This window comes from Nyctibius grandis, chromosome 5, assembly GCF_013368605.1.
Source record: "Nyctibius grandis isolate bNycGra1 chromosome 5, bNycGra1.pri, whole genome shotgun sequence".
NCBI classification, from domain to species: Eukaryota; Metazoa; Chordata; class Aves; order Nyctibiiformes; family Nyctibiidae; genus Nyctibius; species Nyctibius grandis.
Window position 1 is genome coordinate 86,428,148 of NC_090662.1, and position 14,191 is coordinate 86,442,338.

The 14,191-nt window shown below is 38.7% G+C and overlaps 1 protein-coding gene across 6 annotated transcripts in view; it reads left to right on the forward strand.

Annotated features, from left to right (window-relative positions):
- RECQL (RecQ like helicase) overlaps positions 1-14,191 on the forward strand; it is a 38,010-nt gene that overhangs the window by 7,406 nt on the left and 16,413 nt on the right. For 3 of the 6 annotated variants that reach the window (XR_011048318.1, XR_011048316.1, XR_011048317.1), the window contains exons 5-15: positions 410-608; positions 1,780-1,946; positions 3,308-3,389; positions 4,453-4,601; positions 4,686-4,803; positions 6,438-6,576; positions 7,404-7,495; positions 9,810-10,029; positions 10,926-11,055; positions 11,263-11,513; positions 13,288-13,423. Coding sequence is in view for 2 of the 6 variants with exons in the window: in XM_068402506.1 (XP_068258607.1) it covers positions 410-608; positions 1,780-1,946; positions 3,308-3,389; positions 4,453-4,601; positions 4,686-4,803; positions 6,438-6,576; positions 7,404-7,495; positions 9,810-10,029; positions 10,926-11,055; positions 11,263-11,454 (1,488 nt within the window). In the remaining 4 variants the exon portion in view is untranslated. The other 3 variants (XM_068402506.1, XM_068402507.1, XR_011048319.1) reach the window with 2 other exon arrangements.

Here is a 14,191-nt window from a genome sequence, read left to right on the forward strand (position 1 = left end):
GAGCCTGCTTTGAGGTAGAACGTTTTGAAAACTCAGTAATAAAGATTACAATTGTGTGTAAGAGATTATTTTACACTGGTAGTACCACAGGCATGTTTGGTACATCATAGTTTATCGGGAAAATACTGATACTACATGTTGAAGCTAAGAGGAATATTCAATAGTTTGCTTTTTCAAAGTTCTGTGACAGATTTTCCACATATTAACATTAACATTTTATATGTAGTCTTCTGCAAAAACCTATAGTAGTGTTAAATACTATGTAACAGTTTATCAGTCTCTGCTAATTACCCCTTATGAATTGGGTAATTAATTACCCCTTATAACTTCTTAAGAATCTTAGCACTAAGCAACTTCAGTGTGTTGTCCTAGTTTGTTAGTCCCTGATTTCTCCTTTTGTTTTGGACAGGAACATGTGAAGTGGGTTCATACCGAAATGCTAGACAGAAATTCGCAACTGAAGCTCATTTATGTGACCCCGGAGAAGATTGCAAAAAGCAAAATGTTCATGTCGAAGCTAGAGAAAGCTTATCAAGCAGGGTGTCTTGCTCGCATTGCTGTAGATGAGGTCCACTGCTGTAGTCAATGGGGCCATGACTTCAGGCCTGGTATGCTCATTAGAAATCCAGTTTGCAGTGTTATTCAGGCATCAATAAATAATGAGTTAGGCCTCAAATAAAGCCAGGTGCTTTCTTCATGTGCTAAGTAAATACTTAGTGAATGCCAAGTACCTGTGTTAGCTTCAGGACTTTAAATTTAATTCACAAATTACTATATCCTTGTCCGGGAGCTAAGTTCATACAAATGGGGGCTATTTCAATGTAGATTTTTCTGTCAGTATTGTGAAAAACTCCTGAATCAGTTTACTTTAATTTGAGCTTAATAAAATGAAAGTTTTTGGCTGTTATCTTTAATATGGACAATGCATCCATCTTTAATCTACTGCTACGTGAAAAAGTGTCATTCTGCACACCGCTCCCTAACACCCTGTGTGACAGGGGTGGAGCATTTTGTAAATTCATGAGAGATTTTAATTGCGTCTAAAGCAAGTTGAAACAAATGCCCTTGACTTGCAGGGAAAGAAAGTGTGCTTCAGTTTATTTCCTATCTTGTTAATTGTAGAAAACTGTTACTGCTTACTGTTTCTTCGCTTTGGAAAGAAAACCAGATTTGAAACAATAGTAACTGTAAAATCAACCTTTGCAGTTTTGTTAAAGAGCAGTGTCTGAGCAAAGAGCCATGCCAGTTAAACAGGCAACGTGGAATTTAGATTCCTGGCTTTATTTCAGTTCTAAGGCAGCAGGTGATTGTCAGCACTGAGCCTCTAAAATCTTTCCTTAGTGCAGTCTGGATGAACTTGGATACAGAGTGTGTCCAAATTCCACATTGCTTGTTTGTTAGCAAAGCTGTTTACTGAAAAGCTGTTTGTAGAAACAGACCTGCAAAATAACCTGAATGTTGGTTAATGCAATGCCACTTATATTTTTCTAACTTTTTAAGAACTTCTATTTCACTATGTTTAAGAATTTCTATTTCAGTAGGTTTCTGAATTGTGGCTGCTTTTATAAAGTTCAATTAGAAGAGGTCCGATTATTTTGATAAGTGCAACCTTTTTATTACTTCATTTGGATGTATAGATTAGTTCTGTAGTAAATTGATCAGTAATAACATTTATTGCAGTGTTACCCCACTGAATGCTGTCTACATTAATATCTTTTTTAACTTTGGATCTATGGTATGAGAAATCTTTTTCTTTCCCCTTTTTGTTTTCTTGCTTAGACTACAAGTCTCTTGGTATCTTGAAAAGACAGTTTCCCAGTGCTCCCTTGATTGGATTGACAGCAACTGCTACAAATCATGTTTTAAAGGATGCTCAGAAAATTTTGCATGTTCAGAAGTGCATTACCTTTACTGCATCTTTCAACCGGCCCAATCTTTACTACGAGGTATGTAATTATATTAATGAAATATAACAAGGGCAAGTGTAGAGTCCTGCATCTGGGCAAGAACAACCCCATGTACCAGTACAAGTTGGGGGCAGACCTGTTGGAGAGCAGCGTAGGGGAAAGGGACCTGGGGGTCCTAGTGGACAACAGGATGACCATGAGCCAGCAGTGTGCCCTTGTGGCCAAGAAGGCCAATGGCATCCTGGGGTGTATTAGAAGGGGTGTGGTTAGCAGGTCAAGAGAGGTTCTCCTCCCCCTCTACTCTGCCCTGGTGAGGCCGCATCTGGAATATTGTGTCCAGTTCTGGGCCCCTCAGTTCAAGAAGGACAGGGAACTGCTAGAGAGAGTCCAGCGCAGAGCCACGAAGATGATTAAGGGAGTGGAACATCTCCCTTATGAGGAGAGGCTGAGGGAGCTGGGTCTCTTTAGCTTAGAGAAGAGGAGACTGAGAGGTGACCTCATTAATGTTTATAAATATGTAAAGGGCAAGTGTCATGAGGATGGAGCCAGGCTCTTCTCAGTGACATCCCTTGGCAGGACAAGGGGCAATGGGTGCAAGCTGGAACACAGGAGGTTCCACATAAATATGAGGAAAAACTTCTTTACGGTGAGGGTGACTGAACACTGGAACAGGCTGCCCAGAGAGGTTGTGGAGTCTCCTTCTCTGGAGACATTCAAAACCCGCCTGGACGCGTTCCTGTGTGATATGGTCTAGGTAATCCTGCTCCCGCAGGGGGATTGGACTAGATGATCTTTCGAGGTCCCTTCCAATCCCTAACATTCTGTGATTCTGTGATTCTGTATGTCTTATTACCTGTTTGTTTGATTGCATCGTAGTTATATTATCTTCTGTAAGTTACAGTTGATTCATTTTAGAATAGATTTTCAGTTACACATTTTAATAATAAATAGCTTTTCAACTGAATGATGATGTTCTTTCGTGACTTCATCTTGCTGAACTTGCTGTCATCTGCAGAGGAACTTGGGTTGCTCTGTCTTTGTGAGCAAGGCTTAGTCAATAGGACTCTGTACAGGGGTGAGTTAGATAGCAGGCTCAGACTGCTTCCAAATTGTTGGAAAATATGTTGTATGATTGCAACAGGTTGTGAATTATTGCATTGTACTGTATTTTCAGTTTGACCACAGCTTCTTTCATTGTTCTTCACGGAAAAACTTGTGTGCTTTTTTTTTTTCTATGGACTTCTGATATGTAATCTGACTACACAAATAGAATCTAGTAATTTGGGTTAAATGGCAGAATAGTTGTGTTTATTCTACTGGAAGAAGTAGAATAATAGGATTGTTTGACAGATTGTATGCCCACTTGAAGAACTCTGGCATGTGTTTATTATATTTTTGAGGTTCGACATAAGCCTTCAAATAATGAAGATTTCATTGAGGACATAGTTAAAATCATTAATGGAAGATACAAAGGACTTTCAGGTAAAAAGTGAGGGGAAAAAAAAAAAAAAAAATTTTTTTATAATCTCAGCATTACAGGGATGTTTTCAAGTGCTCCTGAAACGTGTAGAGAAATTCTACTTTCACCATACATTAAGCATCCAGCATTAAAAGAAATGAAATTTAATAAGATCTATACATTGAATAATTAGTCTTTTCAGGCATTAGTGTTTGAATGTCTTTACAGTTTACTTATATCTTCTGAAGTGTTGAAATACAATGCTGATGTATATAGAACAATGCTTACAAAAATAAGAATTATAGCAATTTTTAAGATTGTACAAACAAGGCTCAAAAAAGGTTACCTCTATGTTCTTAAATCATGCGTATGCCATTTAGTATCTGTAGGGATGCTTACTGTCCTTAAAGCTACTTTTTCATATTTGATCATAAGATTCATTTGTTATTCATTGCCCAGAATGTGTGTGTGATAGGGTGAATTGTGCTTTTGTGATGAATGCAGAACTGTAGAAGTTGGACTTTGTGTAATCAATAATTATGTACTGCAGATAAAGAGGAGACCCATATTACAAAGGCAAGAGAACTCAATTTTTCAGAGCAGCAGACTGTCCCTGTCTCTACTGTGGAACTCAGTGGCTGTGCTGAGCAGCTCCCTGAGTACAAACCATGCTAAGATGTCCACAAATTGTGTGGGTTTGTGTGTAATCCTTGACTTATCCCAGACTGACTAATGACAAAAAGCAGTTTTATCTGAGATTTCAGGTGAGATGTCATAGATGTCACAAGGAACAGCACCCTTTTACATAAGCATTAATAACCGTTGTCCTCCTTGAACATTAATAGAATACTTCCATGGTTATGTGTATTGGCACCCATATTTTCTCTCCAGCCTTCAAGTCAAAGCTGATAATTGAAGTTCCCTTCATGGCTACAAATACTGCAGACTGAATAGGCACAAAGACTTTCTGCTGGTTTTTATGTATTTATTTTAAAGTTAATTAAACTTTCAAACTTGTTTTTAAGTATGGTGGATTGTTTGTTTTTATTTAGACATTACAGTAAGGCATCTTCCACTTTTGTGCAGGAATCGTTTACTGTTTTTCTCAGAAGGATTCTGAGCAAGTTACTGTCAGTTTGCAGAAGCTGGGAATCAAGGCAGGGACTTACCATGCAAACATGGATGCTAAATATAAGACCAAAGTTCATAAAGGATGGGCAGCAAATCAAATCCAGGTAAAGGAGATACTTTTTATGACTTATGTGTCATTTAAATAAATTGTGTTTTGGTACCTTGATGGTTTCTTAATCTTGTTTCAGGTTGTAGTGGCAACTGTTGCTTTTGGCATGGGAATTGATAAACCTGATGTGAGGTTTGTAATTCATCATTCCATGAGCAAATCCATGGAGAACTACTACCAAGAGAGTGGACGTGCAGGTATTGTAGGAAATAGCTTTTGCAAAGTATCTGTTTACATTTGTTAAACCAATAAAATTGTACTTTGATTTCAGCCATTTGTGCAAAGTGTCTTGTCTTTGAGACAGGTTCTAAAGTGCATAGTGCCACTCTGCCTCTGTAAAGAGGCTTTAAAGCAAATGTAAATTACATTAATGATCTCAGGCCTCTGTGCTGCAGTGTAGGAAAGAATAACTGAGTATCTAGCCCTTTACTCAGCATTTTTTGTAATTACTTGATTTTTGTGACATCTGTGGCTTACCAGAATAACTTCATAACATGACATTGACTGATTGGATGTATGTTACAGAAAGGATTTTTTTTTTTTTTTTTTTTTTCTTTGCATAGTAGCTGGGATGCACGATTTGCTCAGATTGTCTCTAGATGATGTGTAATCACTGTATGAATTTCAGTGGCCACAGAAATACAAGTAGGATGGGGAGTCTGGAGCAGGGAATTTTAAGGATTGACCAATGTATAGTAGCACTAAATAGCTGTTACAGCTAAAAAAAAAGTTTTGTGGTGTTTTGTTTTGCTTTGGTTTATTTGACCTTGTGCATTATTACTTTTTCAAAGACAGATATGAATCTATGTGGAGGAAAGCTTTTAAGGACCCTGAGGGGCAATCGGTTGAGATTTTAATCTTGCCTGTATGATAGAAATTGGCCCTAATGCTGGCCTAAGAAATACAACAGTCATCAAAGTTTTTGGGAGTTTGTATCTGCTTACACTAGACAGACAAGGGCTGTATAGGTGCTAAAACAGTTGTTTCACAATGTTTATCAGCTTGGGGTGATTAGAGCAAGTTTTTCTGTGTTTCTTTTTCATGACTCAATTTAAATCAGGTTCTTCTGGAGAGGGGGATTAATTAAGCACTGCTACTCATTTGCCTGAACATGCTACTTCAGTTATGAAACCTTTTTTCCCCTAGACTGCCCATCCAAGTGAAATAGTTCCTTTCTGTTATATGTTAAACTTTATAAAAAGTTTAGGTCTTTTAGACCTTTTCTGCTCTCTGGATCTTGTAAACAGCAGGAGGGCACCCATCAGCACATCATTGGAAAGGGTGGGCAGTGAGAAGGAAGAGATGATCTAAGTTCAGCTATAGAAGACACAGTTGGTTTTAAATTGAATATTTTGCTAAATCGTACCTAATTCTCTCTTTTTATTTATTACCATTAATACCTAACAAGGTATTTGAAGCTCATAATGTCTTTTAATCAAATAAGAATTAGGCTTCAAGATGTACTTGGCTAGGATTTTCCAAGAGGTGTTACGGTGAGAAAACGGTGATTTCACTGAATTTCTGTATGACGTTAATATCTTATTTTAGTTGTTAAAGAGTCAAAAGCTTCATTGTGTAGTATCTTCAGTTTGCTTGTTTCTGTCGTTGTAGAAGACTGCTCTAAATCTATTTTATTTCTAGTCTGTATCATGCTATGTTCTATTGGCTAATATGTTATACTTGATATTCTGCTACAGTCATGCACTCTTTATAGGGGCTGCAGAAGCCCCTGCAGATAAGAGTGGAATTTGTACTGGAAAATGCTATGCTTAAAGTAAATATCTTCCAAAGTTTAGAGTCTAAATTTTTTGTTTATTTTAATGCATTGCAGGTAGAGATGACCAAAAAGCTGACTGCATTTTGTATTATGGTTTTGGAGATATATTCAGAATCAGCTCAATGGTAGTGATGGAAAATGTAGGGCAAGAGAAGCTGTATGATATGGTGTCTTACTGCCAGAATATGAACACGTAAGTTACTGTGGTGGCTTGGTTGCTTAGTGTTTAAATATGCTAATTTTGTTGGGTTTTTAGAGGGTATTTAAAAAAAAAAACCGCACTGAACAAAAAAAAAAAACAAAAACAAACACAAACCAAAAAAAACCTCCACCACGCTATAGAAACACTACCATTGTAACAGAGTCTTGAGTTTGGAGTTTGTGGTTTGGCTGCTCAGTATGTGTGTTCTTGCATGTAACTGAATGTTGGTGTGTTTCTTGCCAGCTTCAGGATATCTTAAAGCAGTTATGTTGAGATAAAACATCTGTCAACAAACAGTGTTTGGATTTCAAACCCCATTCAGAGCAAATACCGCAATGCTTTGGTTTTTACTTTAAGGTACCAGTGTTTCCTGGCCATACAGGAACCCACGTGTGTTTAATGCTTCATCTGCTGCATTGAGCTGTATTGGATACTTCATGGAAAACACTTCTGTCTGTGTTGTGGGCAACTCATGCATTCCGTATAGCCTTTGTTGGCCTCAGTCTAAGAATTAGTTCATATTCTTATGTTTTCATTCTATTGGAATTGCAGATTATAATTACTTTTCTGGTTTAACCAAACTGTTCCTACGGCAGTGCTTAGCGTTGCTGAAAGCTACTAGTTACTCCTATTAGCATAACTGACAGGGAATACTATGTTGCAGTGTTTGTTTTCTGCTTTTTTCCTGAGGTAGTTCTTCATGCTTGTTTTGAGATACAAGCTGACCCAGAGGACCTTCTTTTTGCCACTTTCATGATTTATGACATGGGTGTACACATTTATGTTCTATAGCCTCTCTTTGCTCTCTGTTCTTCCAGGTGTCGCCGGGTCCTCATAGCCCACCATTTTGATGAAGTATGGGATTCTGCAAACTGCAACAGAATGTGTGATAACTGCTGTAGAGAGAACTGTAAGTAAATTGTTTTTCTAACCAAGGACAGAGAACATAGAGAAGGTAGGCTTAAAGAAATATCTAGTTTAGACAAACTGTGAACAGCTTCTGTAAAGTGTGCTTGTAATACTGCCTCTTCCCAAGGTTGAGCTTTTGCTATGAACATCAGTTTTCAGTGGCTTACTGTTGCCAAATTCAGGGTGTTTAGCAGGTTGCTTCCTGGTTTGGCATTTTGCCTGAGGCCAAACACTTTGGTATCTTTCAGGCTCAGCTGTTCACCTGTTCCCAAAAGTGAAGCTGGGGCAAGGGGGAGATTGGATTACCTGTTTTAAAAAGATTTTGGTATGTGTTGGGTTTTGTTTCAGGACTTTTTGGGGGTGTGAAAGCTTTACTTTGAGAAGGAGCCTCTTGCTCTCTGCATGCCAAACTGTTCACACTTAGGCTCTGAGAAGGCACAGTTTGCGCATGTCCTTTTACAGTTTGCCTGGTAAAATCTCCAAGGATTTCAGTGCTGCATGCTCATGAGACATACCTGTGTCAGGACTCTGCATGACAGTTGTGCAGAACAACTTAATTCAGGATTTTGCTGTGTGTTAGCCCTAATAGCACAATGTCTGTCTAGTGTGTGCTCTTGCTTTGGAAGAAAGCTGGGATCGTAAGAGGGAAGGCATTGGGGTCAGATGTAGAGGGAACTTGGGAGATGAACTGAAACAAGACCTGCTGCATGGTAAAGGAGGATGGTTTCAATAGAACGCAGTTCTGGGACGTAAGTTCTTTTGCTGCTTTGCCCACAAACATCTTGGGCAGTGGTAGAATCATAGAATCATTTTGGTTGGGAAGGACCTTTAAGATCATCAAGTCCAACCTAGCACTGCCAAGTCCACTAAACCATGTCCCTAAGCACCACATCTATACATTTTTTAAATACCTCCAGAGATGGTGACTCTACCACTTCCCTGGACAGCCTGTTCCAATGCTTGACAACCCTTTTGGTGAAGTTTTTCCTAATATCCAATCTAAACCTCCCCTGGCACAACTTGAGGCCATTTCCTCTTGTCCTATTGCTTTATTACTTGGGAGAAGAGACCGACACCCACCTCGCTACAACTTCGTTTCAGGTAGTTGTAGAGAGCGATAAGGTCTCCCCTGAGCCTCCTTTTCTCCAGACTGAACAACCCCAGTTCCCTCAGCTGCTTCTCATAAGAATTGTGCTCTAGACCCTTCACCAGCTTCGTTGCCCTTCTTTGGACTCTCTCCAGCACCTCAATGTCTTTCTTGTAGTGAGGGGCCCCAGACTCTGCATTCAGAACTGTTCTCATAACTGGACTTTATTTCCCTGTACATTTTTGGGGGTAAAGCAGACAAAGATATATAACTTTTTTTTTCTTTATACAGTTAGTTATATCTATATAATAAAACTGTTTTGCAAAATCATACAAGTAACAATGTCTTGTTATCTTCTAGTTGGAAATGGGGCTTAGTTGAAATTTATACTGGGATCAAAGGTTGAGAAGAATATGGAGCTGTCTTGTGCTCAAGACTTAGAGGAGCCATGTGATGAAGTATAGTTGAAATAAATCCTGTTTACGGCTGGTTTAGCCCCAGGGCCTTTTGATATATAAGCAAGGTCTGAGGAAACCTAGCAGTAGCACTAGTTTTTCAGGACTTAGTCCTTAGTATTGGAGGAGGCAGTTGGGGTAATTCTATGACATGGTCTGATCATGCAGTAGAAGCATGATCATTAGGTACTATATGGGTGTGTTAGTGCTCGGAATAATTATTCATGATGAAGCTAATTTGTATAATGAAATTAATACCTTTTTCCTGTCTCATTTTGTCCATGTCTTGAGAGAAGAAATGTCTTGCTTATATTCTTCAGTTCCTTTTTTGCTCTCTAATCTTTCTGTGTTAAATATTACGGGTGAGGAAAAGGAATCCAGCTGCAGAGTAACATAGTAGCTACCTTACAAATTTTATGCTTTGTAAATGCTTCTTTGAAATAATTTGTGTAGTTTGTAACGTTAAATACATGTAAAAATGTTTGCAGGATTGGAGTTTTAATAATGAAGTAGAAAGATGAATGTAATTTTGAGTACAAATATGTCCTAATTTGATAGAGGGAAAGTTACAGGTTTATTTGTTAAGTTTGTAGTTTAAAAACAAACAAACAAAAAGCATTGCTATTATATGGCACATAGATATATATTTATAGATATATGTATATACCTAATGTATATATGTATATATGCAGTTTTATATAGATATATATGGATACTGTCGAAATAACTATAAATAATTTGCTATTTAAATGTTACTTAATTTTTATTTGTAGCATGTGAGAAAATGGATATAACACGATACTGCAGGGATCTAATCAAGATACTTGAGCAAGCTGAAAACATGAGTGAGAAACTCACCCCACTGAAATTAATTGATGCGTGGTCTGGGAAGGGTGTATCAAAACTCAGGGTAGCTGAAGTTACTCCACCAAAGCACCCTCGAGAGGAACTGGAGAGAATTATTGCCCATTTACTGCTGCAGCAGTATCTGAAGTATGTAAGATGACTAGTTCTTTTTTTTTTTTTTTTTTTTAACATCTAGTAGTCACTGTTCTTTACTCATGTTACTTCTGTATAGTATTAATGGATACGTTCAGTAGTCTCATTTTTAGCTTATATTTCAGATGCATTTAATGTATTTAAAAAAAAACCTCAAAAGGTTACTGTATGTCTACTTCAAAATATTAAAACAGGTTGGAGAAACATTTGAAATGCTGCATCTCTTGCAGTTTTAAAAAGCTGGGGTCTTCTGTATGCAGGTTGAACTTTTAAATCTGCAGCAGGCTTCATTTTGGAGCAATCTGCTGTTTATATAGAGTCCATTTACATTCCACGGTTAACAAAGCAAAAGGGGTTGCCCAGATGAAGTCTTAAGTCAGGACAGGCTGGTTAATGTGGAAAGTGACACTCAGAAATTTCAAGAAAACATAGTGAAAATAGCAACGGTGCTGCTCTTGTAACCTGGCTGTCTGTGTGGTATGTGTTTTGTCTTTTCATATAGTTCTCAAAGTTCCGAGAATATGTACAAATCAAATATTTAATCCCTTTATTTTTGTCTTGAATTTTTTTGGCATCTGTTCATACAGCTGACTTTTTATACTCTTAAGAGGGTGAGCAGATGACTTATTACATCTTCTTTCCTCATTTTCCTCCATGTATTCCAACAGATTGACGTGTGTGTGTAAAGTTCCACAAACTGAACTATGTTAAGTGTTGGCCAGAGTTGCTCTAAATTAAGTGACTATCCACTTGAATAGATAAAGCAGAATCAAGCTGCTATATGAACATCAATCAGAAGGGTTAATGTGTCCCATTTTCCCATGACCCTGCATGGTCTAGCCTGTCTTTGTCTCCAACCTTCTCTTATAATACTGATCTAATTTATGCAGGGAAGACTTCAGCTTCACAGCATTTGCTACAATATCCTACCTGAAGATAGGCCCAAAAGCAGGTCTGCTGAAAAATGAAGCACACATCATCACTATACAAGGGATAACAAACAAGAAAAGTGTTTCCAAGGTATTTATATCTGTACTGACTTGCTATATAGATATCTTTTCCATTATAGTTTATTATAAACATTTGGGATCTGCTCAATATATTTTTTCAAAGTAATGCAATCAACAGGATTTAAAATAGACCTCATTATCTTCTCTCTTGTGTGGGAACACTGAAAAAGAAGGAAAACAATGTTAGAATTTTAACGGAATTGTTTACAACTTACAGGACAAACCATCTCAGTCTTCGAATTCGACAGGGAGCAGAGAAAATGCTCGGACTATTTCAAAGACTGTCCCAGATTCAGTGGTGAAGAAGTCACAGGAACATAAACGGCCTAACTGTGGTTCTAACCTAAAAGCAAAGAAGCTGAAGCTTCAGGCAGGTGGAGATGACCAACCAGTCGTCGTTCTTGACTGAGTTTCACAGACTACCTTTATGATCTAATCATGTTTGCTTCTCCATGGACAATGCAGTGTGTAAGTTCAGTTTGTGTTTTAGTTTCTCCATCCAAGGCGCAGGGCTTTGCTTTTGCCTTTAACTTATTGGTCCATGCCAGCTGTCTTCGTTTAGCCCGCACCTGGGGCTAAACAATAACAATTTTTCTCTCACCCGATGTCCCTTTCCCAACTGAAGAAGGAATTGGGAAAAAGAGGGAGACTCATGGGTTAAAATTAAACAGATTTAATAAAATAAACTAATATAAATGCTAACACAAAACACACAAAAGTATACTTAGCTACAGGTTGCAGCAAGTTGTCCAGAAATAGCAATTGTCAGCAATGAGGAAAAAAGAGGCCAGAAGAGAGGAGGGCAAAACCAGCCCCACCTCTCCCCAGCAGCTTTCCTTTTTATAGTGAACTCGATTGTTAATGATATAGAACACACCTGTGGGCCAGCCTGGGTCAGCTGCCCTGGATTTAACTGCTGATGGCCCTGATCACCATGGCTGGCCACAAACTGAAACAAAATCCCAATGAAATCAGGACACCAGCCCATGTGTCCAGCCTGTCTGGGTGTCTCTGAAGAACAGCCCTGCCCTCCAGTGTTTCAACAGTCCTCCTAACCCTGGTATCGTCTGCAGACTGGCTGGAGCACACTCCATCCCTTTATCCAGATTGTTATTGAAGACCCTAAATTGTATTGGCTCCAGTATCGATCTGTGAGCATTGCCACTAGTAAATGGCCACCAGTTAGACTTTGTACCACAGATCCCAATTCTTTGAACCAGGTGGTCCAGACAACTTTCTACCTACCGTGTATGTTTATCCAGTCTATATCTCAGTGATATTTTTAGCTGTAAGGAAGTTATAGGAGATCGTGTCAAAAACCTTGCTGAAGTCAAGGTATACAACATCCATTGCTACCCCCTTATTCACACAGGCAGTTAACTCAGTCTGGTTGCTCAGGTATGCTTTGCTTCTGGTAGATCTAGCTGGCTGTTCCCAGTCACCTCCACATGTCTGAAAATGTCTTCTGGGAGTATTTGCTCCATAAGTTTTCTGGGACTGGCATGTAACTCATCAGACAGCCGGAGAGCTGGGCTGCTGCAGCACCTTTCCTCTGGAGCCGTGTGTGGGTGAAAGCCTCTGCTGCGCCAGGGGCTGTTGTTCCAGCCCATGTGGACATCACCATCACTGCAGTTTTGAGCAGAGATGTGACCCTTTTCTGCAATGCTTACACCTACTACAGCATATTTGAGTACTTGAGTATACTTTACAGAAGAGTTTCAACAGGGCATTGTTACAACATTGCACTACTTCTGACTTGTAGAGATTTTTGTGAAATATTGTATGTATTTACCCCTTTAAAATATGTCTGTTGCTCTTAGAACTGGATTTCTCTAGCTTGCTATTCAAATAGAGAATTACCACTTCTGTGCTTTTCAGAAGTACCTAAATTTGTATTTAAAAACAAGACAACTTTTCTTGATCTCAGCTGTTCCCTTTGTAAAAGTTACACTTTATATGGGATATACAGAAAAAATGTGGCTTGAGAAATACATCTCTTTTTTTTCCCCCTTCCTTCCCCTCTTGAATTGGCTTATATTCCAACTACAGATCTGTATTCTGATTAGAAGTGAAGCTGGTTGTCCTGAGAACTACACTTCTGCTCTATAAGCACTAAACATGACTGCATTTAGAGCTGCATACTTTAAGTCCTAAATATGGGCTACATTAAACTTAATCTTTGGGAGGTTTCTGAATTCTAGACTCTTAACTTTGCTACTCCACCTTTCTGTTTGCTTATAAGCTCCTGTTGTTTGTGGAAATGGAAAAGAGAAGACAACTCTAGGAGAGTATCACTGCTTGCCTGGGGCTTAAAAAAGCAACCTGTCTCTTTTGATTCACCTTGACAGAACCAAGACATTATGTGAAAAGGATCATAGGTAAGAGAGAGCCAGTGCTTACTGCTGCAGATGTTCTTACACTACCTCATCCTACAAAGCTGAGTGGCTGACAGCAATTAAATATCTGTCTGGGTGAACACTGAGCATGTGTCTCCATAATACACAGGTTCAATGCAAGCTTAGTCAAAATAATAATAGTTGAGAGAAGAAAGATTATAAAAATCACTGAGGATTATGAAGTCAGAGTACAACAGAAGACAGAAGTTGTTTTAAAATTGTTTTACAAGTAGTAAGAATCTGATATATCGGAAATGATGGTAGAATTTTGAGGTTTGGGAAAATATGAGCTGCTACTGCAGTCCTTGTGTCTGGTGACCAGTAGGGCCTTTTGCTGCTACTGAGAACTTGGTGCTTTCAGTTCCACTTCTGTTTGAGTTGGGAGCAAGAGGAGCTGGGTTGAGGGGAAAAAGCCTGAAGAGCAGCTCTGCCCACACTTCCAGTTCCTGAGCAGCAACAGCTGCTGGGCTTTGGTTTTGTTTACACTTAACCTTTAAGCAGTGCTTAATCTCAGAGATGAAGATGTGGTTGTGCTATTTATTAAAAAGAATTTTTGAACCACAGGAAAGTTACAGATAAGAGCAAGGGGTCCTTTCCTTGCCCCTCAGGGTTCTGTATTTCCCCTCTAATTTCTTCTAAACTAGATGATCATGTATATTGAGCCCCTGATTCCAGGACTGTAAAATGCTCTTGGGATTAATTCAGTAACCAGGAAATTACCCTTAACTCCATTGACACTAATCTCAACCT